Below are 22,556 nucleotides of genomic sequence, written 5' to 3' on the forward strand. Positions count from 1 at the left end.
ACCAATCCTAAATTGCACATGAATCTGAAGCTGCTATTTTAGGCAGCATGATAGAAACTCACATTGAAAGGCTAGCAATCAGAAAGTGTAGAAGAACATGGTTTGGTCATGCCATTGCATTGCAAGGACTAAGTACTTCATAAAACCACACTTACCGCCTGTTTTTAACTGGTGGTAAAGAACTGTAAAACATTACTACACATCCGCCCATCTAAATTGGGCGGCTAGACCAGTAGCTATTTCTCCGACGGCCTTACTCCCCAAGGATATCGGAGGAGATTAATCACAACAGAGACAGGGTAGTCTCTGCCATGATTAACCTTAAGTTCTGCCCGCATGTAAATGCGATGGGCAGTCCACTGTATTGGCAAAAAAGGAATTCCGTTGCAACAGCGTACCCTCTCTGCCAATATATAAATCAGGCCCTTTCTTTCCCCTCCTGTCTGACCTCTATATTCCTTTGGCTTTAACTGTGGGACATTCAATCTATTGTAAAATGAAGAGGCCTAAATGGATGTAGTATCTACTTAATACTTAGCATTCTCTCTCCATAGGACAACATTGCTCAATTATTTTAATCTTAAATAAAGCACAGTAGCTAATTGGATACGTGCTAGAGTAGCACCAGATGACACCAGAGGCGTTCACCTTTCCTTTTAAGCTTATTTTAATTGTCTTGCCAACTCATACTGTAAATAAATATCTTTCCTGTTTGTGAGATAGGGCTCTCTGTGACTGTGTGTTGAGTTTATTGTGTGCTTACTATATCAGCAGTATGCGAGTTCTGAAACAACTCCCATCTCTTGCGATAAGTCTTGAGTGCTCAACCACACCACCATTGGAAAGCCAGGAGTACAAAGGGCCGTAACACCACACCCTTGGGAAATGACAGTACTAACTTGGAAACTGCCCGGTGCAATATATTATTGTAATTATTTGATGCACACTAAAATACAATGCCTTATTTCGGACATAAGTTCCATAGTTTATAATACATCTCTGAAGTGGTAATAATGACAACTGACACTTTTTGACTTCAATAAAATGTGTAACTAAATCAGATGACACACCTAACAGGATGCAACAGTTGTAATATTTTATTTATGTATTTAGTATTATACGGAATGGATAGTGTATCTTTCTACACACCCTAAAATGTCTGTCTTACAACTGTACGCATTTGATTTTTGCAGGAGATTCCACTGATTAACCGAGCACAGATCATTGATGATGCGTTTAATTTGGCAAGGTGAGAAGTCTCCTTTCTGATGATCTCATAGGAAAAACTCTACAAAGTTCATAGTTCGGCAACAGAATGTGTGTTACTCGAACTTGTGTATTTATTTGTCTCATACAATTAGAACTCCTGACTGTATATGCAAAGAACCTCTCATGATAGATGCTTCTTTGCATTCAATCAATCAATCATTCAATCAATCAATCAGGGATTTATGGAGCACACTACTCATCCTCTAGGGTCTCAAGGCACTGAGGGGGTGGGGGGTTCGTACAGTTTCATCTCATCCGAATAGTCAGGTCTTGAGGCTGTTTCTGAAAACTTGCAGAGTGGGGGTTTGTCTGATGCTGAGTCGGTGTTCGTTCCAGGCTTTGGCTGCGATGTAGGAGAAGACTCGACTCCCGATCTAGCTCTTCAGATGCGTGGGATTTTGGCTAGGCCCAGATCAGTGGATCTGAGGCTTCGCTCAGGTGCGTAGGTGATTCTTTCATTGAGGTATTGGGGTCCGATATTGTGGAGGGATGTGTAGGCGTGGGTGAGGAGCTTGACTGTCACTCTCTTTTCGACGGGGATCTAGTGGAGTTCTCGTTGGTCTTGGGTGATGTGGTGTTGTCGTGGGATGCCGAGGACAAGACTAGCGTTCTAGATTGTCTGGAGTTTGAGGAGTAGAGATGTGTTTATTCTGGTGTGGAGGGCGTTCCCATAGTCCAGTCTGCTGGTTATAAGTGCGTGGGTGACGATCCTTCTAGATTCATTGGCTGTGGATTCAATAACATTGAATGTCCTTTTGCAAAAACTGGTCCATACACAAAAATATGCTTTGAATGAATGAAAGATTTTTAAAACACCACAAATGCCAAAGGGCATCAAGGCGCTAATAGCAGTTTGTCTGTGGAGAGGAGAGAAATAAGAAGAAGCTGGCAGTTACAAGATGAACAGCCAGGTTTTAAAGGCCTTACAAAACAAGGCAAGAGATTGAAGACTGGAAATTGATTGATAAATTATTACTGGTTGCCACTGAAGAAAAGACTAGTTCTCAAATCAAAGTGCATTGTACTTAGGTTTTTTAAAGATAAAGCTCCAGATTTCTGGAACAGAATTGGGTGCTATATACGAGTCTCAGGGCTTAATTACGAGTCACCCACACAGGTATTCCTGGGGGCAAATTCCGGGCCTGATGATCAGGAGCCATTGTAAGCAGATGCAAAGTCTGGCAGCTATAAAGTCCCTGAAGCACCGCAGGAAGCTCAACATTTTAAATTTTAATTTGTCTTTATCTTAGGGACCGGAGACCTCTGCACAGTGGAAAATCTCACAACATTCCCAGGAGTACGCCTGAAAACCTGCACCTGGTGCACCTTTCCAGGTGTACTTATGGGATTGTTTTTGAATTGGCAGAAAGTTATAAATAAAACGCGCAGGCACTTTTCTGTTTTGTATTTGTGAATAGACACCAATGTTTTTTTTTTTTTTTTTTTAAAAACCCTCTTTGGGTTTGGAGGTTATTGCTGAATTTTGGTCACTTTTAGCACTCCTGCTCTTGAATAAACTGGTTAGGGATTGTTTCTCTATCATCTATCCCATCACATCTCGTCTCACATATCATTAGTTGAGGTTTTGGTTGGGCCGTAGCGCTGAGAAGGTCGCTCTCTAGGTTATGAATGTTGTCCTCCATACTGAATGGGTGAACACTGCCTCCTGGATTGGGTGGAGCTCCGGTGACATTCGAAACAGCTGGTAACCTGGTCTTACTTGTGATCTTGAGGGCGTGAGTGGGACTAAAGAGGATTTGTTAGGCTCAATTCTGTTGTTTCAAAGCACAAATTCTAAGATTGTTAAGGTAAGGGATTCCTTTTCCCTCTTGCCTCTGTTACTGCAACCTATTTTAAATTCTGAACCAATCAAAACTTATTTTACACCTGCTGCCGGGGTGTGTAATTTCCTTTTCAAGTTCCTAGTATATTTGTGTCATGTGCATTACGACTGGGCTTACCTGCATGACAACTTTTTCGTAGGTCAGTTTACTTTCTCATTAAAACTGGAGGAAAATCCATAAATATGTATTGGTAGCTGACTTAACATATCAGATATATTCCAAAATATTACTGTCACCATTTTTCCCAATTTCCTGTATCTCTCTTACCTTTCATACTTGTAGGATTTTAATTGACCGGTAGAGAGTGTAGAAATACAAATGTGCTTCCAAAGTATGCAGTTACCATACTACATTGCAGGTAAGCTACATGTTACCTGTAATACTTGGGCTGTCAGCAGATGCTAGACTGTGCATATTGCCAGGGTTTTAAGTAGGATAAAAAACTGCAGGGCCTCTTAATGAGGCGTGGCTGATGTAATTACGGATGTGGCTTAAAAAACTCCTAAGCTAAAAATCTGTGCTTAGCATAGTGTGCCACCCGTCTGGCGTTTTGCTGTTAATATCATTGCAGCCAGATATATAATCAGCAGGTAACATTACACCTACAACAAGCCAGGACTTAGCTGTAGAAGATAAAGATGAAACAACTATGGCTTTGTTGTACATAATATTAAAAATGGGGAACAACCTTTACAACGCAACTTTCATTCTGAAATGAGACTGTGAAAGAACTATAACAAGTCTCTTTGAAGTTACATCAAAGGCAATATAGGATGGTACCACCGCAGAGTTAAGATATATCTGTTCACTGAGGGTGAGGGCAAAAAATGGAGAGCCTGATGGGGATCAGTCTCAGCACCTGCTTTTTAGAACTGCCAGTGTTGAGTACCGGCAAGACCCGGCCCACTTAAAGCCCTGCATATTGCTCAGCAGGAAGGAGTCCGGACAACAGAAACTTCAGACCACGTCTTTCTCTTGTCTTGATTGAAGCAGCGCAACAATGCAACATCTGTTTCTGCTCTACAGTTCTGCACACTACTTGCTCCATAACTTAGTATTCATGCGTGTGCTGCCAGGAGATGCTAGACTGCGCCAATATCTTGGTAGAGGAACAGCGGGAGACCAGAGCCATGGACCAGGTCTTCCCTCCTGCTCGCAAGCGCTTCATAGGAGTATCAATGCTTGCATAGTGTTTCAGCAGTTACTGCTGTTCTTGCTGTACAGCTTGCCAGTCATAATGGAGCTGCCAAGAGAAGGTCTACCACACCCACCTCTCAGCAAGAGGAAGAAATGGCAACTAGAGCACTTGACCCTCTCTTCCCCCGGCCTGCATGTATGACGTAGACACTCTAACTCTGATATGGCATGTCAGTGCTATGATGTCACTGTCTAGTGAAGAGTCATCTGACAGAGCGCGAGGACCCCATCACTATGCAGAGAGTATCGAGAGTATTCAAATTCTACCCTGTTATAAATCAGCAGGCCTAACTTTAAAGTACCCCATCAATTCAAAAGATCTGGTGATGAGAGAAGGGACCTCTGCTAACAGGGAATTGAAAACCGAAGATGTTAAACATGTTGAGCACTGTCACTATAGGTTATATTATGAACAGATTTTGTGTTGATAAGATCACACCAAATTGCTGGCATACCATGTCTATTTTGGTGAGCAATAGGAATGCCCCCTATATAATCCATTCTTTTCTATACAATCTGTTGAACATAATTCCACAACTGCCAGGATTCACCGCTAAAGCTTTTGAGATATTTAATTTTGAAGCACCAACAATGAATTTATTTGTGCAACCACAGTCTCATCTCATCTAAATGAAAGCGTTCAGTGATTCAGATATAATCTCCAGACCATGAATTACGATGTATAGATTTATTAACAAATGTAATCCTGGTTGCAGACCAATTATATGAAGTCACAATACACCGCCGTCAATCCAGCTGACTTACTCCTTCCCCATCTCCCCCACTAAGCGAGAGAAGTGTATTTGATGACTGTGGACCATCTGAACGGTTCTGGACTACTAGGGGTGAGGGGGGTGGGGTGGTCTGCCTTTGCACCAAAGGAACATGTTTCACGTTTTGTGAGAATAGCATACGGTGTAGAATACTATGGGAAGGATGATAGTGGCATGTCCCATGAGGAATCCCTCACAGCTTATCTACAGGTTGAGCATTCTCATAAATTCCCCAACTGGTGGTGCTAAATAGTTTGCAATTTAATGGAATGTAGCCGGTCTTCGCCACCACATGGAGAAACCCTCAAACCTCTGTGTATTTAAACCAACACATAATTATTATGCTCCGCAAACCCTGGTCCTACTAATCTAATGGTTGGTAAAATGTACAATGTTCATAAATGAAGAAATCAGTTCTGGCAGGTATCATTCCAACATTTGGGTGTTAATAGCATTAGACCTTAATGAGATGGGTGCATTTGCAATAGGATTGATTAAAACCTGTGCAGTGTTAGTAATGAGACAAGATTTAGTAAAAAATAAATTTCACGTACTGCCCAGCAGAGTTATTAGCACCTACCTGCACGATATTTTGAGCTGCTTGGGGAATTCAATGCTAATATCAAAATTGAATGTTAGAAAATAGTGATCCTAGATACAGTCTTGTGTTTTGCTACCTCAGTGCATTACAATCTTAACATCTCAATGAGTGGAGTAGAATCAGTTGATCAGTTCTTAACACCTGACTTCGAGGCATTCCAGACTCTGCCCTGAATTTTACAGTGATGAGCACCTGGAAAGGCACCATTATCCCCAGTGCTACTTCTTATCCATGAACTGCACGGTAAATAATGGTTTCACCCTGGAAATTAAAGATTGTTCTGAATGAACATAAAAGACACTACTTTAATTAATGAAAACATGAAAGAGGTGTTGCCTTCTTCCTGCAGTGAAAAATATAATGTGTACATATCTCTGCAGAAAAGAGCTTATTTCTCATATGCTTAATAATGCACAGAAATACTGAATCCTAGTAAGAGCAGATCTAAGCCGGCTTGGTTGTACTGTGAAGTCTATAACATATGACATGAAATGAATAACTCTATGCAATACAAATAATTTGGAGACTGACGTTAGCTCCTGCTTTCAGCATAAACGGCTCAGAAAATATTAAAAACTATTGAAATGGAAAAGCCTAAGCATGCAGAAAAACACTTGGACAGCATGCATGAGATTATTCACTGGCACAGAAATTATGAGTCCATTTCACAATGGGAAATACTGAATCCTAATAAGAGCAGATTGGTTGGACTGTGAAGTTTATGACATATGACATGACATGAAATGAATACCTCTATGCAATACAAATAATTTGGAGCCTGGAGTTGTATGATGTTATCTCCAGCTTTCAGCATAAACAACAAAAAAAATATTTAAAACTATTGAAATGGAAAAGCCTAAGCATGCAGAAAAACACTTGGACAACATGCGTAAAATTATTCACTGGCAGAGAAACTGAGTGTATTTCATGTGCATGTTTAATCACATGTAATTCCACACCTCCACCTAGTTGTAAATCTCCACCCTTTTGCTACCCACTATTTCCATCTGTAGATTACATTTAGGTATAGACTTACATGTCTCCACTCCCTCAAATCAGGGGTGTAGGCTACTACAACAGAATGTGCAGGTGTAAAGTTACTACAAGCAACTTGTCACCTATTGATAGAGATCTCTAACCCAGGAAAAGAAAATATAGCCACTCACACAGCCACTCACTCACCCACTCAGCCACTCACTCACCTACATAGCTACTCACACACACATAAAGGCAGTCACACACACATTCACACACAGATCCACAAAAGTGGAGAAAAGGCCTTACCAGGAAATTATCGTCTGGTGGCATTGATTGAAAATGAGGCAAAATAAATTGTGGGCACCATGCTGGAGGAACTTACAGCCTGGGCAGATGAAAATTAGATAATAACACTAAATCAGTCGAGATTTCACAAAATGCTTGACACAACAACACACATCATGGCAATTTCCCTACTCACAGATGCAGCAAAGACCACAAACCTTCCACTACATCTCTGCTTTATTGATTTCAGTGCTGCTTTCGACAATGTTGACAGGAAAAGGCTGTGGGGGAAGCTGGCTGGATGGGGCATTTCACAAGCTCTTTTAAACATGTTGAAACTTCTCCACACAGGCACTTGGGTGCAGGAGAAATTGGGAGTAGGGACTCACCTCTCCAGACGAGTACTAACAACCAAAGGCCTGAAGCAGGGATACATGCTCGCTCCCACCTTGTTTAATCTATTCATGGCAGACATGTCGTAAGAACTTAACACCTGCCATTCCCATGTGCCCAGGCTGGGAGGAAAAACACTAACTAGCCTCCTGTACGCTGACGATGTAGTCCTGCTTAGTCACACCCAGGCTGGACTGCAACATCTCCTCAACGAAATGCAGAATTATGCAACAGAGAACAACCTAAAAGTCAACTACAGGAAAACAAGAACAATGACCATGAACAACAAGAGGAAACGGCAGAGGCTCTGGCACTTTCGGGACACACAAATAGAACTAGCAACAGACTATAATTATCAAGGCATCAGCATAGACAAAGAAGGATGCTTGACTCGACAGAAATTAGAAGGAAAGAGCTGGCATTAGCAATAACATTAAGAAACCTCACATCAAAACTGACTGGCCCACACTAAGCCCTCTCCTGAAGGTAGCACAAGCCAAAATTCATCCTATATTAACCTTCGGCAGCAAATTAATGAGCTGTAAAGACGCCAAATTATTGGACAGCATCTTAGTTAAAGCATATAGAGTCATGTTCAGTCTCCCAAACTACACCTCACCAGCCCAGATAAGGCTGGAGTTCGGCCTATTAATACAATCCTTGGCCAGGCATGGCGTCTACATCATCTGCTGGAATAAGATCAGAACCGCCACTGCAAATACCTTAAACCAACTGTTATGGCAAGAACTCCAGCAGAGATACAAATCTCCCGTAAGAAGTTATCTTCAGGAATCCTTGGCAAGCACCGGACTCTCTGATCTCTGAAACACACAGATCCACCACTCAACCTTTAAGAAACTAGTTTAGAAATCACTAAAACAACTCTCACTGGTGGAGGACAGCGCTGCCTTCTCAGCTAGAGCTCACGTTGGATGATATTGAATAGTTACAAATCGCTTGCACCTCACAAATTCTTGAGGCACTGTCTGAGTCTCCTGTGCGCCCTGAACCTCCCACCCTCGTTGAGGGTGCAGGCTCAAACATCTTGCTGCTTGTGGGACATCGGAACAGAAGACATTTTGCATCTACTCTGTACCTGCAAGGAGCTGTTGAAGGTAAGAAGACAGCTACTAAAGGCTTCCTTCAACCAGAGGGGTAAGATGTTTATGCTAGCTGAACAAAAAATGCCACTAGCCTCTGACTAGGGAAAAAGCCAGGTCACTAGTTTAAGACACACTAGGTCAACTACTGCGGGGACATTGGATACTGAGCCTACTCAAGTATTGAACCAAGGCCCAAAAGCAGCACACATATACTTGAGAACTCAGTATCCACCACCTAATAAGCAAAAAGATGCCCCAACTGAAATGTAAAAAAATTCACTCACACGCAGATACACAGAGTCACACAGCCACTCACATAATATATTGGAAATAGTATCACTCATTAGTAGCACAGAAAGTATACTTTTTTGACTTTTGTAGCACCTTGGTATATATGTTTAACACTCATAATCGTTTAGAGAACACTCACACTCACTGGATGATGTCATCAGTGATTTCTTCAGTGATATAACTGACCATATTAGGAGTGTTGTAATAAGCAGTGCATTGAGGGGGCGTAAGTTATAGTTAGCTCAGGTAACTATGGTGTCATATTATCAGCCAGGCGATAAAACTTTCGCCGCTTTGGCGGCAGAAAACTGCCGCTAAAACGGCGATAATGGGCTTGATAATATGCTCTATGGAATTCCAACTGAAGCCCATGTTAGACGCCCTTCACATCTAACATGGGCTTCAATTGGAATTCCATAGAGCATATTATCAAGCCCATTATCGCCGTTTTAGCGGCGATAATTTTATCGCCTGTCTTGATAATATGCCCCAGTAACTGCCAAAATGTAACTGTTTTTTTACATGTGAAATCTGAGCCAACCCTGTAACATTTGTTTTTTTCAGTGAATTTCTAAGGTTCTTCAAATTCTATTTCCTATCTATAACATCTGTGTAACCTTTGGTTTTTAAGTGAATTTCTATCTGTTTTTTATTTAGTAGTCATGTATGCAGAGTGGTGGAGAAAGGGGGCGGTACCTCCAACCAGCTGTCAGGAATCCTGCTGTAAGGGACTTACTGGAGATAAATGAGGGCTTCTTGGCCCCCAAGTTCTTAGCAGCCAAGGGAACTCCATCTCCTAAACAGTACTGCACCAGGAGGTGCATTTGCAGAGTGGTGGAGAAAGGGTGTGTGTCTGTGGGACTTACTGGAGGTAACAATAGGGGTAGTTGGCCCCAAGGGCAATTTGGAGACAAGGGGACTTCATCCCCCAGCCAGCAGTGCGCCAGGAGGCACGTTTGCAGAGTGGTGGGGGAAAGGGGGTCTGGCCTCCGAAGACCTCTCAGCTGTCCAGCTTTGTGGGACTAACTGGAGGTGACAGGAGGGCTTGTTGGCCCCCAAAGATCCTCTGGAACAAAGGGGACTTCATCCCCTAACCAGCAGTGTGCCAGGAGGCACGGAGCATGGCCTCCAAAGTCCTCTCAGCAAGCAGGCTGTGTGGCACTTACTTGAGGTTAACGGGCGGTCTTGTTGGCCCCCAAGGACCATCAGCATCCATGGGGACTTCATCACCCAACCAGCAGTGCACCAGGAGGTGTTTTCAGAACGGTGCAGAAAGGGGGCATAGCATCCAAAGACCTCTCAGTAATCCCACTGTGTAGGACTTACTGGAGGTGACCGGAGGGCTTGTTGGTCCCCCGAGGACCCTCTGGACCCAAGGGACTTCATCCCCTAACCAGCAGTGTGCCAGGACGTGGGTCCCATGCTCTCTATACCAGCGGTTTCAAGCTACTGACTGATGAGGGGTTCTGTCCTGAAACAGGTCCCAGGATGCTTGTTTTATGGTCCAGGGATGACCTGGCCTGGCAGTTTTGGCTGGACTGGTCCCATGGGGTACAGGGTTAAGCCTGTTTTGCATATGGCTGGGTCAATACTGGAATGGCGAGGTGAGCAAAATAACGATGGATTAAACCCATATCTGTGACTGGGGGTGAATGTTTGACAATGTTCAGCATTCCGATCATCATCTTTTTGTGTTACTCTTTCACCCTAAGTAGGAAGGGTATGCTCGTTCGTGGGTCCTTTGCTTGCTACGCCACTGGTTTCAAGCTAGCCTGGCTGATGAGAGGTGATGCCCCTGAACCGGTCCCAGGATGCAGGGAGGACCTGGACTGGCAGTTCGGGCTGGATTGTTCCCATGGGGTAGAAGGTCAAGCCTGAATTGCATATGGCTGAGTCCAAACTGGAATGGCGTGGTGAACAAAATAATGTGGATTTAACCCATATCTGTGACTGGGGGTGAATGTTTGACAATGTTCAGCATTCTGATCATCATCTTTTTGTGTTACTTTTCACCCTAAGTGGGAAGGGTATGCTCAGACGTGGGTCCTGTGCTCGCTACGACACCAGTTTCAAGCTAGCCTGGCTGATGAAGGGTGATGCCCTGAAACTGGTCCCAGGATGCTTGTGTCCGGTCCAGGGAGGACCTGGCATGGCAGTTCAGGCTGGGCTTTTCCCACATGGAACAGGGTCAAGACTGATTTGCATATGGTTGGTTCCAAACTGGGGTGGTGTGGTGAGCAAAAGAATAATGGAGTAAACCCAGATCCTTGTGACTGAGGGTGAATTTTGCATTGTCCAACATTCCATCCATCAATTGTTTCTTTTGCATCTGTCACCCTAAGTTGGAAGGAAATATACCCAGACGTGGGTCCCGTGCTCACTACACTACTGGATTCAAGCTAGCCTGGCTGATGAGAGGTGATGCTCCTGAACCAGTTCCAGGATGCTTGTTTTCCGGTCCAGTGAGGACCTGGTCTGGCAGTTCGGGCTGAACTGTTCCCATGGGGTACAGGTTCAAACTTGATTTGCATATGGCTGAGTCCAAACTGGAATGGTGTGGTGAGCAAAAACACGATGGATTAAACCCAGATCTGTGACTGGGGGTGAATGTTTGACAATGTTCAACATTTTGACCATCATCTTTTTGTGTGACAGGGTATGAATGCCCTGATCCCCTTGGCCTCTTAATGGGGTTCCTACAAGGGACCAACCTGGGGCAAAAAGCTTTTTGAAATTTTTCGGCAAAAGTCACGGTGGATCTGCGGCTCCCACCTAAAAAGTATGAAAAAGAAGAATTGGCTCTCGCGCTTCTGTAATGTTTTGACCCCAGGTGGGCCACGTCCCAGAGGCATTATAAAAAGGAGAGGGTGCTTGGGGCCTCACTCCTAGGACTGCTTTTAATGTATGTGGTGGTGCCCACTTGGCACCCCATGCCTTGGGGACCACCACCTCCCCAGGGCAATTGACGCTGGAGTTTTTCAGGTGGCCCGCTTTGCCCCCTCCCAGACTTGTGGACCCTCACCTCACCAGGGCACTGCTTTTAATGTATGTGAGGGTGCACCTAAACACAAATTTAATGTGGGTCCTGAACGGCCACCTCACAGCCCCGGGGACTTTCACCTCTCTGGGAAAAATTAATTCAAATTAAGCGGGGCACATGGCTCTCACCAAGCAAAAGCAAACATAACTCCGCTTTCTGCTTCTGGAGCTGTCAAGCAGCTCCGGCTTGCAGAAAGCGGAGTTTTCATCTTTTTCTCTGCACACAAATATGCATGCAGGTAAACAGGATAAAACATTGCTCCAGCAGCTCCATGCATGCAAGAGCAATGCTGGCTCCTGCAAGAGGCGGGGAGCCGGCAGGGACCGCAGGGGCCTTGAGGATCCCGCCATGGTCCCCAGGGAGAACAAGGAGAAAGAGGCAACAAAAGGTCAGATACAAGCAGAAAGAGGCAGAAGAAGGGTCAGAAACGAGCAGAAAGAGGCAGAATAAAGGTCCGCATTGAGCAGAAAGATGCACGATAAAGGTAAAAAACAAGCAGAAAGAGGTAGACTGAGGGCCAGCAATGAACAGAAAGGGCAAAATAATGGATAGAAATGAGCAGAAAGAAGCAGATTACAGGACTAAAATGAGCAGAAAGTGGCAAAATTTAGATCAGAAATGAGCAGAAAGAGGCAAAATAAAGGTCAGCAACGTGCAGAAAGAGGCAAAATAGAGATCAGAAACCAGCAGAAAGAGGCAAAATAAAGGTGAGAAATGAGCAGAGCGAGGCAGAATAAAGATCAGCAATGAGCAGAAAGAGGCAAAATAGAAATGGACAAAAATCCCACTGTGGGGAACTTATTTGTGGCAACAATAGGGGTTCTTGGCTACCAACGGTCCTCAGCAGCTAAGGGGACTTCATTCCCCAACCAGTAGTGTGTCAGAAGGCGTGTTTGCAGAGTGGTTTAAAAAGTGGGCGGGCCTCCAATGAGGTCCCAGCAATCCTGCTATTGGGGACCTACTTGGGGCAAATATAGGGGTTCTTGACCCGCAGCAACCCTCAGCAGCCAAGGTGGGGGTCATACCCCACCAGTAGAGTGACAGGAAGGTGTGTTTGCATAGTGGCTGAGAAAGGGGGCAGGGCCTCCAACGAGGTCTCAGCAATCCCACTGTGGGAGACTTACTTGTGGCAGCAATAGGGGTTCTTGGCCCCCAACGACATTCAGCAGCCAAGGGGAGTTCATCCCCCAGCCAGTAGTGCACCAAGAGGCGCGTTTGCAGTTGGGAAATACATTTTTTTAAAACCTTTGAAATTCACAGGAATTACCAAAGCTTACAGGGATGTTATAGTTAGGAAATACAATTTAAACAACTTTAGAAATTCACTGAACAAAAAACAAAGGTTAGAGGGACGTTATGGGTCAGATTTCACTCATACAAAACCAATGAAATTCAGCAGTTACTGTTACCTGAGCTAACTATAACATATGTCCGCGCAATGCTCTGATTATAACTTCACATATTACATCATTCATGCCATGATCAGTGACATCACTGATGACTGCACCTTATTTTCCAGATGGATATTAAAATGGACCAATACTGAGAAGACTGATTCCAGAATTGATGCTTCCAGAAGTAAACTAATTTTATCAGAAAAGGCCATTCTAGGCCCGAGTGGGCGGTAGAGAATGAGTCCATTGAATGATTGAGTCCTAGTAAGCTAAATATTAAAAATCATCACTTCAAGCCCATCCACTGAGGCTAGCCAGAACCTGGCCAGGAGATGGTCACAGTAAACAACTGCCAGCCCTTCACCCTTGTTTCTGGTTCTATCTAAATGAAAGATAGAAAAGTCGGTAGGGACAGCTGTGATAAGCTAAGGGCCTGTGGTGTAGTCGGCCCAGGTTTCGGTAATAAAAGCTAGATCTGCTCGCTGTGCCACCAGAAATTCAGAAAATTTCAAATGGTGTTTAATCAAAGAACTAGTATTCACAAGAATGCACTTAATAATAGAGAACTTTGGTAAGACATTTACCCTGCCCTCAAACTGTGAATCTTCACAATCTATACCCCTTTCAAAAGGGCAAACATTAATGACTCTCAAACTACAGGTCGTACATGTCTCCTGAAGTGTCTCAAAAACAGATAAAGGGTTCCATAGTGGGTAAATGTGATCCTCACCTTGTGGGCCCTCACTATACAGCCAGGCAGGCAGGCGCTCGGCACAATCCAGGCTGGGATGGGCACAGGCGGACTTGCCTTTGGCATGCCTGCTGCACTCTTGCGCAGCACATTCCCACCCCTGCCCCCATTAAGTAGGGTGGCTTGCTCAACAACTATAGCGACACCAGAGATGTGAGCACAACAAGGTGAAAAGCACTGAAGGCGGACTACCAGTGTGGAAGGCACGTCCAAAAAAGGCTACCAAGCTGCCCTTTCCCTCAGACGGTTAGCAGCTCAAAGTACATGTCCGTCAGTAAAAGATTTCCCTTAGATACAAATTATACATTGCGGTCCATTTATCTGACAGCAGCGTATTATTCAAAAATACAAAAACAGTTCTAAACTTTTAAAACAGCAACTTCAATTTTAGAAATTTGTTCCTCACTCACTCTCTTCTGTCTCGCATTCATTCTACGGCCTCCATTAAGTAGGGTTGCTTGCTCAACAACTAGCTTCAGGTTCAGATCCTACCTTAGGTGTATTACTGGTGCACTGACTGGGGCATTCAAAAGTGATCTTCGAAATGAATTTTCCGTGGATGTTGAATTGCGAAATGTCCCCAGAGCCCCAGATTTCTGCTCCGAACAATCCCCCTCCCAGAGCCACTGCTCTGTAAACCTTAACAGCTAGGGATACAGCCCTATTGGTCAATGCTTTATGTTTCCTAACAATTGATGCTGACCTATGGGATTGTCTGGAATTACTTTTTAAGAGCTGAAGATCTGAAGTGAGCCTGTCCGGGAGCCTACCTCTCAAATAATCAAAGCACCTAATCTGGTCAATACTTAAACCATCAGCAGTCATTATGTTCCTGAATGTGTGATTAAGTTTTATGGCTATAAACTTGGATTTCCCCGTGTTGATCTCCAGGCCCATGTGCTTGCTGAACCCCACAAAATGATTTAACAATTCCTGCAGACCCATTGGGGTATGTGAAGGTAACAGAGGTTCATCAGCAAAGAGCAGTACTGAGATGCAGACTCTTGCCATCTTTTGAGTATCTTGCTGGCACTTGTTTAATGCTTCCCCCATGCCATACAAAAACAAGGAGAACAGTGTAGGAACCAAAACAAAGCCCTGCCTCACCCCTTGTTTAACCCCTTCGCCGCGGCACAAATTTTGCCGCGGCGCTGGGGTGGTTCGGGGTGAGCGCGGCGCCGCCATGCTCGTGACGGAACCACTCCGTCATGAGCCACGGGCGCGCTGTGCTCATTACGGAGTGGTTCCGTCACGACTCCGCCCACATGCATTATTCGCCCGCACTGTCGGGGAAACAGCGCCTCGTGGGCGGAGCGGCCGCAGCAGCCGCAGCATGACGGAACCACTCCGTCATGAGCACACAGCGCCCGTGGCTCATGACGGAGTGGTTCCGTCATGAGCAGGCAAGGGGTTAATAGGGATCCTATGAGACAAATCACATTGGTCATTCCACCTGACCTGTGTGTACGTATCTGTATGTAATCTGACTAGGATTGAGATTATGGGGCAATCCCATGTGGTCCAGTACCTCCCAGAGTGTGTTTCTCAGCACAAGGTCAAATGCAGCCCTCCCTCGTGCCCATGAAAGCTACATACATATGGTCTTTTTTGATAGTAATATACTTCCAGCAGATGGTCATAAAGAGGGAAATCTGATCAGTCATGCCTATGTTCACACGGAACCCTGCCTGAAGGTGTGACAAGACCTGATGTTCCTGCATCTACACATGCAGGTGGGTTCCAACTTGCTTGCAGAAGATCTTCTGTGTGTTGTCAATAAGACTGATTGGGCTATAATTTGAAGGTGTATCTTTGGCCCCCTTCCTATAAATTGGAACAATTATGGCAGCACACCATGACTTTGTGATTTCCTCCCCCTTTTCGACAGCAATACTTTTTTTTTTTTTTTTTTTTTTTTTTTTTTTTAAACCGTTTATTGCAATCTCAAGTATATACAAGTATGGGCCTACAACCTTCCGGCCGGCCGCTAGAGTGACAGGAGCACCTGACGAACATACAAAAAGGCACTTGGCGTTGCAGAGAAGTAAATCAGGAGGTATCAACGACGTGGGCCACATGACTCTAAGCCCACAATACGGTTTCATTTTATACAAACACAACAACACAAAAAAACCACACCCGCAAGGCAACCCGCAATCGAAAGTAACCGCACGTGCTCCTCAAAGGAGGGACCCCGACCATCCACAGGAATCTAAAGAGGGGGAGGGGAAACAAATCCAGGACTGGGGGAACTCTGTGCCCGGGGCTGGGGGAGGGGGTCAACTAGGGGGACGGAGCCGGTGAGGCGGCAGGCAGCAGTGGCGGCTCGCAGATACCCCCGCGGTAGGCGTTCCAGGGGCCCCATACTTTCACCCACGCCCCAGGCTTACCCCTTGCTACATACACCACCTTTTCTCGGAACATGCACCAATCCATGTGTTCTTTCCAGGCCGACACCGCCGGGGGCCGCTGGGACCCCCACAGTTGAGCGATGTCACGCTTAGCTATCATGTATCCCAGAGTCACCCATCGCGTCTGCGGAACCGAATAATCAGTTGGTTCCCACACATTCAGCAAGCATCTCCTCGCTTCAGGCAACAGCGCGACACGCGTAACCAGTCGCAGGACCTCATGCACACCACGCCAGAATCGCTCCACCTTCGGGCATTCCCACAAAATATGCAAAAAAGTCGCCAAAGCACCACACCCACGCTTACACAACCCATCCTCAGCATAGCCCATACGCAGAAGCCTTGGCCCCGTCATATAAACCCGGTGGAGTATCTTAAGCTGGACGAAGCGAAGGCGAGCCGGTATGGCCACCTCCTTCGGAGAGGCCACCGCGGAAATCCAGTCTTCGTCGTCCAACTCCAGCCCGTCGGCAACCCAAGCCTCACGGAGGCCAGTCAGCAGGCCCGAGCGGTCATTGATCAATTTTTTGTAAATAAGGGAGATCGTGCTGTCCGGAACGTGGCCATCCAGCACTCTATCCTCCAGGGGGGAAGACTCCGGGATGGAGGCGACGTCTGGAAAGACGGAGCCCAGCGCGTGACGGACCTGCAAGTACCGAAAGTATTCACTGCCCTGCAGCTGAAACTCCGTCTGCAGCGTCTCAAAAGTTTTAAATCCCCCCCTCGTCCAGAGATCCCCACTTTACTGATGCCTATCGTGTCCCACTTCTCGAAGCCCTTCGAGGTCCACAGGGAGCCCAGCCTCTCAGGCGCATACAACGGTGACGCCCGGGTCAAACGGTCCTTCCATCCCATAGCTGCATTGGCCGCGTGCCACACCCGTACCATAACACGCGTGGGCCCCGTCAAGCGGGGATCGGGCGCGCCAGAGTAGAGCGCTCGATTGTAGTCGCCACCGGGCAGGAGCATCTTGTCCATTTCAAATGCCGGGTTTAAGGCGGGCCCATAGAGGCCGTGATTAATTGCAGCTAGCTGGGAGGCCCAGTAATACCGCTTAATGTCCGGGAGGGCGATCCCCCCGTCGTACCACGGGAGCGTCAACTTCGCCAGGGCTATACGCGGCCTCCCATCCCAGAACAGGCGGCGCTGTAGACTCTCCACCTCACGGAAGTAGCGCGCCGGGACTAAGTCCATAGTGTTCTGGAGAGCGTACAGGAAGCGCGGCAACGACATCATCTTAAACAATGCCACCCGGCCGAGCGGCGAAAGCGGCAGGCGCCGCCAGCGCGCGACGTCCTCCTTCAAGCGCTGGAGGGGGGGAAGCAAATTCCGCTCGTAGCGGGCCTCCGGGTCCAGCGTGATATAGACACCCAGGTACCGAAACCCCTGCGAGGCAATCTGGATCGGACAGCCCCGCGGGAGGACGGGAGCCTCCCCGGAAAGCACATAGACACAGGATTTAGCCCAGTTGATGACGAGGCCTGAGTTACGGCCAAAGGAGCGCAGGACATCAACCAGGACAATCAGTGATTTGCGCGGGGAGGCTAGGTACAAAAGGATATCGTCAGCATAGAGGGACACGCGGTCCTCATACTCGGGGGTCCAACGGAGACCACGGATGGAAGGGTGCCACCGCAGCCACTCCGCCAGGGGTTCCAAGGCCAGTGCGAACAGGAGCGGCGACAAGGGGCAACCCTGTCGCGTGCCCCGTCCCAGCGCGAATGGGGCCGAGACTCGTCCGTTCACCACCACCTGCGCTAATGGGCCCGAATACAACAATGTGACCCAGCTGATGAATCCCGGTCCAAATCCAAATTTCGCCAGCATCGCCCAAATGTATGGCCATTCGAGCGTGTCAAACGCCATGGTGGCGTCTAAGGACGCCAAGATGGCCGGCTCCCGCACAAACGGTACACGCGCGAGCACCCCGTGCAAGCGCCGCAGATTGAGGGCCGTGTTGCGATGGGGAATAAAGCCGGACTGGTCTTTGTGGACCAAATCGCCCACAACGCCGACCAGTCGGTTGGCGAGCACCTTGGCAAGGATTTTGGGCTCCGCATTCAAGAGCGAGATAGGCCGATAGGAGGTAACCCGGTCTCGGGGTCTCCCCTCCTTGTGGATCACCACGATTGTAGCCAGACGTTGGTCCGGCGGGAGGGAGCCCCGCGAATGGGCCGCCAGGAACATCGCGCGGAGGTGGGGTGCCAGTACATCCGGTCGCAGCTTATACAACTCGATAGGGATGCCGTTCGGGCCCATGGCCTTGCCAGATGCGACCGAGCGTATGGCGAGGGCAATTTCGTCCGAGGTAGGAGCAGCATCCAACGACTCCCTGTCCTCCACCGAAAGGGAGGGCAGCGCGATATCTCGAAGCAGGGCATGGGAATCCGCCTCCGAGCAGGGAGAGACCGGGGAATACACCTCGCGGAAATAATCCGCGAAGCAAGAGACAATGTCTTCTGGCTCGGTGACACGTACACCATCCATCCTCTCAATCAGCGGGACCACACGACTCGCTCTCTCCTTTTTATCCAACCACGCAATCAATTTACCAGCCTTATCACCCACATCATACAGTCGCCCCTGTTGCTCTCTACTGAGGCCCCTGGCTGCCTCCGTGACGAGGGCCCTATAGGCCGCTTGCTTAAGGTGTAGAACATGTAGTGCAGCATCCGTCACCCCACTCCCCAGATCACCCTCTAATTCAGTAATTTCGGCCTCCACCCGGGTCACCTCCTCCTGCTCGCGCCTCCGGGCATGGGATATGAAGGAGAGGGCCTCCCCCCTAAGAACTGTCTTGAAGGCCTCCCACAGGGAGATAGCCGAAGGGACAGACCCCACATTCTCCTCAAAATACCGCTGCAAGGCTTTAATCAAGTCAGCACGAATGGTGGGGTCGCGCAGGTACCAGGCATTGATTGGAGCTACCCTGCCCTCCCCCCTCGGGAGGACACCAAAGTGCAACAGGAGCGGGGAGTGATCTGAAATACCCCGCGCCAGATGGCGCACCTCTCCCACTCTCCCAGCATAGGCCGCAGGGACAAGGATATGATCAAGCCGCGAGAGGCTACCATGGGCACCCGAATGGAAGGTGTATTGCAGCTGCGTGGGATGTTTTAAGCGCCAGCAGTCCACCAATCCCAATGTATATAAGAGGCCGGACAGCCACGCCTGCGCCCGGGGGAGGTCCCTAGGGGGGTGACGATCCATAGTCCCAGAAACCACCGCATTGAAATCCCCCCCAACCACCAGAAGCCCCCCCGGGAGGTCAAGGAGGAGGCGCCCCAGGTCCGCAAAAGTGGTAGACTGTAACCCCGGTGGGACGTACACTGAAACAAAGACAACTACTTTGCCCTCCATTCTCCCCATCAAGGCAGTATAGCGTCCCCTCTCATCATGGCGCACCTCGTCTATTTCCAGCGGGAGCGAGTTCTTAACCATGATACCCACCCCCCGCGAGCCAGATGTGAAGCCCGAGTGGGCCACCAAACGATAGCCACGCCGATTCATGGCACAAAAGGAATTACCAATAAGGTGTGTCTCCTGCAGAAAGACCACATCTGGCGAAATTCGTTTCAGATACTGCAGGACCACACCTCGCTTAATCCTATCCCCCAGTCCATTAACGTTCCACGACAACAAAGTCAAGTCCCTACCCCCCATCACGTACAGAAGCCATCATTCGTCCCCCCGAGAGCACCTCAAAAACACCAACACAGTAAAGGGTTTGCCTTGCGGTAAAAACAAACAACACCCCACCCCAACCCACCCGTCCCAACAGAACTCCCCCCTCCCTGCACCCCTGCATGAGCCCAAACAGCCCCCCCAAAGTGCAGTGTGCCTGTCGCCCCATAGATAAGAAAACTAACTAGTCCCCCAGAGGAGGAGGGAGAGCCCCCAAGAGACCCCGTACGACCTCCACGGGAGGGGAACTTACACAATCAGTCAATGATGACAATAATGTTGTCCAGAGCAAGGCCTACTATTAGTCCCTCAGTCCTGATCCGGCGAGCCCTCCCCGCCAACCGCGCCCCCCCCACCCCCTCGGCCCCGATCCTCGGGCAAAGTGTCCAACCAGTCCCCGGCCGCCTCGGGACGATCAAAAAAGTGCGTGCGGCCATCCACCTCTACCCTCAACTTCGCTGGAAAAAGCATCGCATACTTGAGGTTCAGGTCCCGTAGGCGACGTTTGACTCCGAGAAAACTCAGTCTCTGCTTCTGGACTGCCGGAGTAAAATCAGGATAGAAGTTTACGTCCATATTGTCGAGTCTGACCGGTCCTTGTAGCCTAGAAGTCTGCAGGATAGCGTCTCTGTCCCGAAAGTTGAAAATCCGGGCAATGAGAGGCCTCGGAGGGGCTCCGACCTTAGGTCTTCCTCCGGGGACCCTATGGGCACGTTCCACCGCAAAGAGTTTACTCAGCCCCCGGGGCTGGAGATGGGTAAGGATCAGGTCCTCCACAAACAGATCCGCCGCCTCCTCCTCACGTCCCTCCGGCACACCGACGATGCGGACATTGTTCCTCCGGGCCCGACCCTCGGAATCCTCCAGTCGACGATCCATCAGGGCGCGCGCCTGGCCAAGTCGGCGCACCTCCTTTTGGAGGGCCGCCACGTCCGTTGGGAGGCCCGAGGTAGTGTGGGCCAAAGAGTCGACCCGGTCATTCGTCTTGGACAGATCGGCCCTCACCAGGCCCACATCCACGAGGACCGAGTCAATCTTCTGCGCCAGAGTGTCAAAGCGCTGGTCCACCGAGGCCTTCATCTCGGCGATGGCGCCCATGACGTCTCGGAGGGTCAGATCCGCGGGCAGAGCAGGAGCATCAGTCGGGCCCACAGGGGACCTACGCGGCGCCTCTGGAGATCCCTTCTGGAGGGTGTAGCGGTCCATGCTGTTGGATTGATGGGCTGCGCCACGGCGGGTCGATTTCACCTTTGCCCGGTCGCCATCTTGCTTCGTGGACATGGCTCCAGTCCCCAAATCGTGCCAATCTCCTTGAAAGGGGCCGACAAACCAGTTCACGGGCTCCGGGGGGGGGCGACCACAGCTCCGAAGGGCGGATCACAGCTGGCGGGCCGGCAGGGCACCCCGACGAGGCCACACCACCGCACGCCGCCCCGCGACCCTACCTCGCTTGGCAGCAAGGAGGGCGCGAAAGCGAAAGTGAAAGTGCGGGGTACGCGAGTCGCCCAGCCCCGCCCGCCGCTGTTGTTCACTTTGTCTCCGGATCGCCCCACAACTCCAATCCGGGGGGCCGGCGTGGAGAAGGCCGCAAACCTCAATCGGTGCTCCCGCCGGTGTCCGAGGTCCGATTTGGGAACGGAAAACGGGTGGCGCCTCAGCTCGGTCTCACAAACACAGTCCCCTCGTCTAGGACAGGATATAGTCAGGATTTATGCAGGAGGTCGCGGAGGTCCTCGGGAGCCTCGCACCTACGCGGCCATCTTGGTTGCGCGCTAGGCTCCTCCCCTCGACAGCAATACTTAACATATTCAAATAGGGGACCCAAATGTCTGGCTCCGAATGGAATAAAACCACAGGTATGCTATGAGGGTGGAGTGCTTAAGCCTTCTTCATATGGGAAAGAGCAGCCTTAGTTTGCTTTAGTGTAAATACTATTGGGAGAAAAAAGGGAAGACCAAAGATAGAGTCATTCCATCATCATCATTGGGGCAGGGACCAGGGCTAAAGATATCCTTCTATCTGTATAAAGTTTTAAAATGTTTGACCCATATGTGTACTGGAACAAATACATCTGGGGGGTGATTCCACAGCTACTACCAACAGCAATGATTTAAAAGATGATACTATGGTCTCGCTTCCTAAGAGCATCTTGGCCCATTGCTCCTCAACCCATGTTTTCTTGGAGTTAGTCATGGTTGTCTTATAGACCTTCCTGGCTGATTTTATGCTCATTTTGGAGCCCTATCTGACAGCCTTAATCAAACCCCCGATGCAACCCTAAACTCTCTAGTGCACTAAGGGCACTGCATGGGCTTAACTTGTGTCTTTCTAAATTGTTTTCTGAAAAGGTGTTTAAGGGGTTTGAAAAGCTCAGAATATTTAGAGGAAAATTTAGAGGTGCTTGAGTTGGAATATTCATAAAATTCAAAATGGACCTCTAATGATTGATAGATTTTAGCCTTAGCATGTTAATCATTGTTAGTATTACCCCAATTAGGTGCCAATTCCGATCCTGTAAAACCCGGGTACAAATGGTCGTACG

At 48.2% G+C, this 22,556-nt stretch overlaps 1 protein-coding gene across 1 annotated transcript in view; it reads left to right on the plus strand.

The window, feature by feature from the left end:
- LOC146860507 (aminopeptidase Ey-like) overlaps positions 1-22,556 on the plus strand; it is a 188,991-nt gene that overhangs the window by 99,612 nt on the left and 66,823 nt on the right. The window contains exon 13 of the mRNA XM_085644419.1: positions 1,194-1,249. Within this exon, the coding sequence (XP_085500545.1) occupies positions 1,194-1,249 (56 nt within the window). The remainder of the gene's footprint in view (positions 1-1,193; positions 1,250-22,556) is intronic.

Source organism: Triturus cristatus, chromosome 3_1 (assembly GCF_964204655.1).
Source record: "Triturus cristatus chromosome 3_1, aTriCri1.1, whole genome shotgun sequence".
Taxonomy (NCBI): Eukaryota; Metazoa; Chordata; class Amphibia; order Caudata; family Salamandridae; genus Triturus; species Triturus cristatus.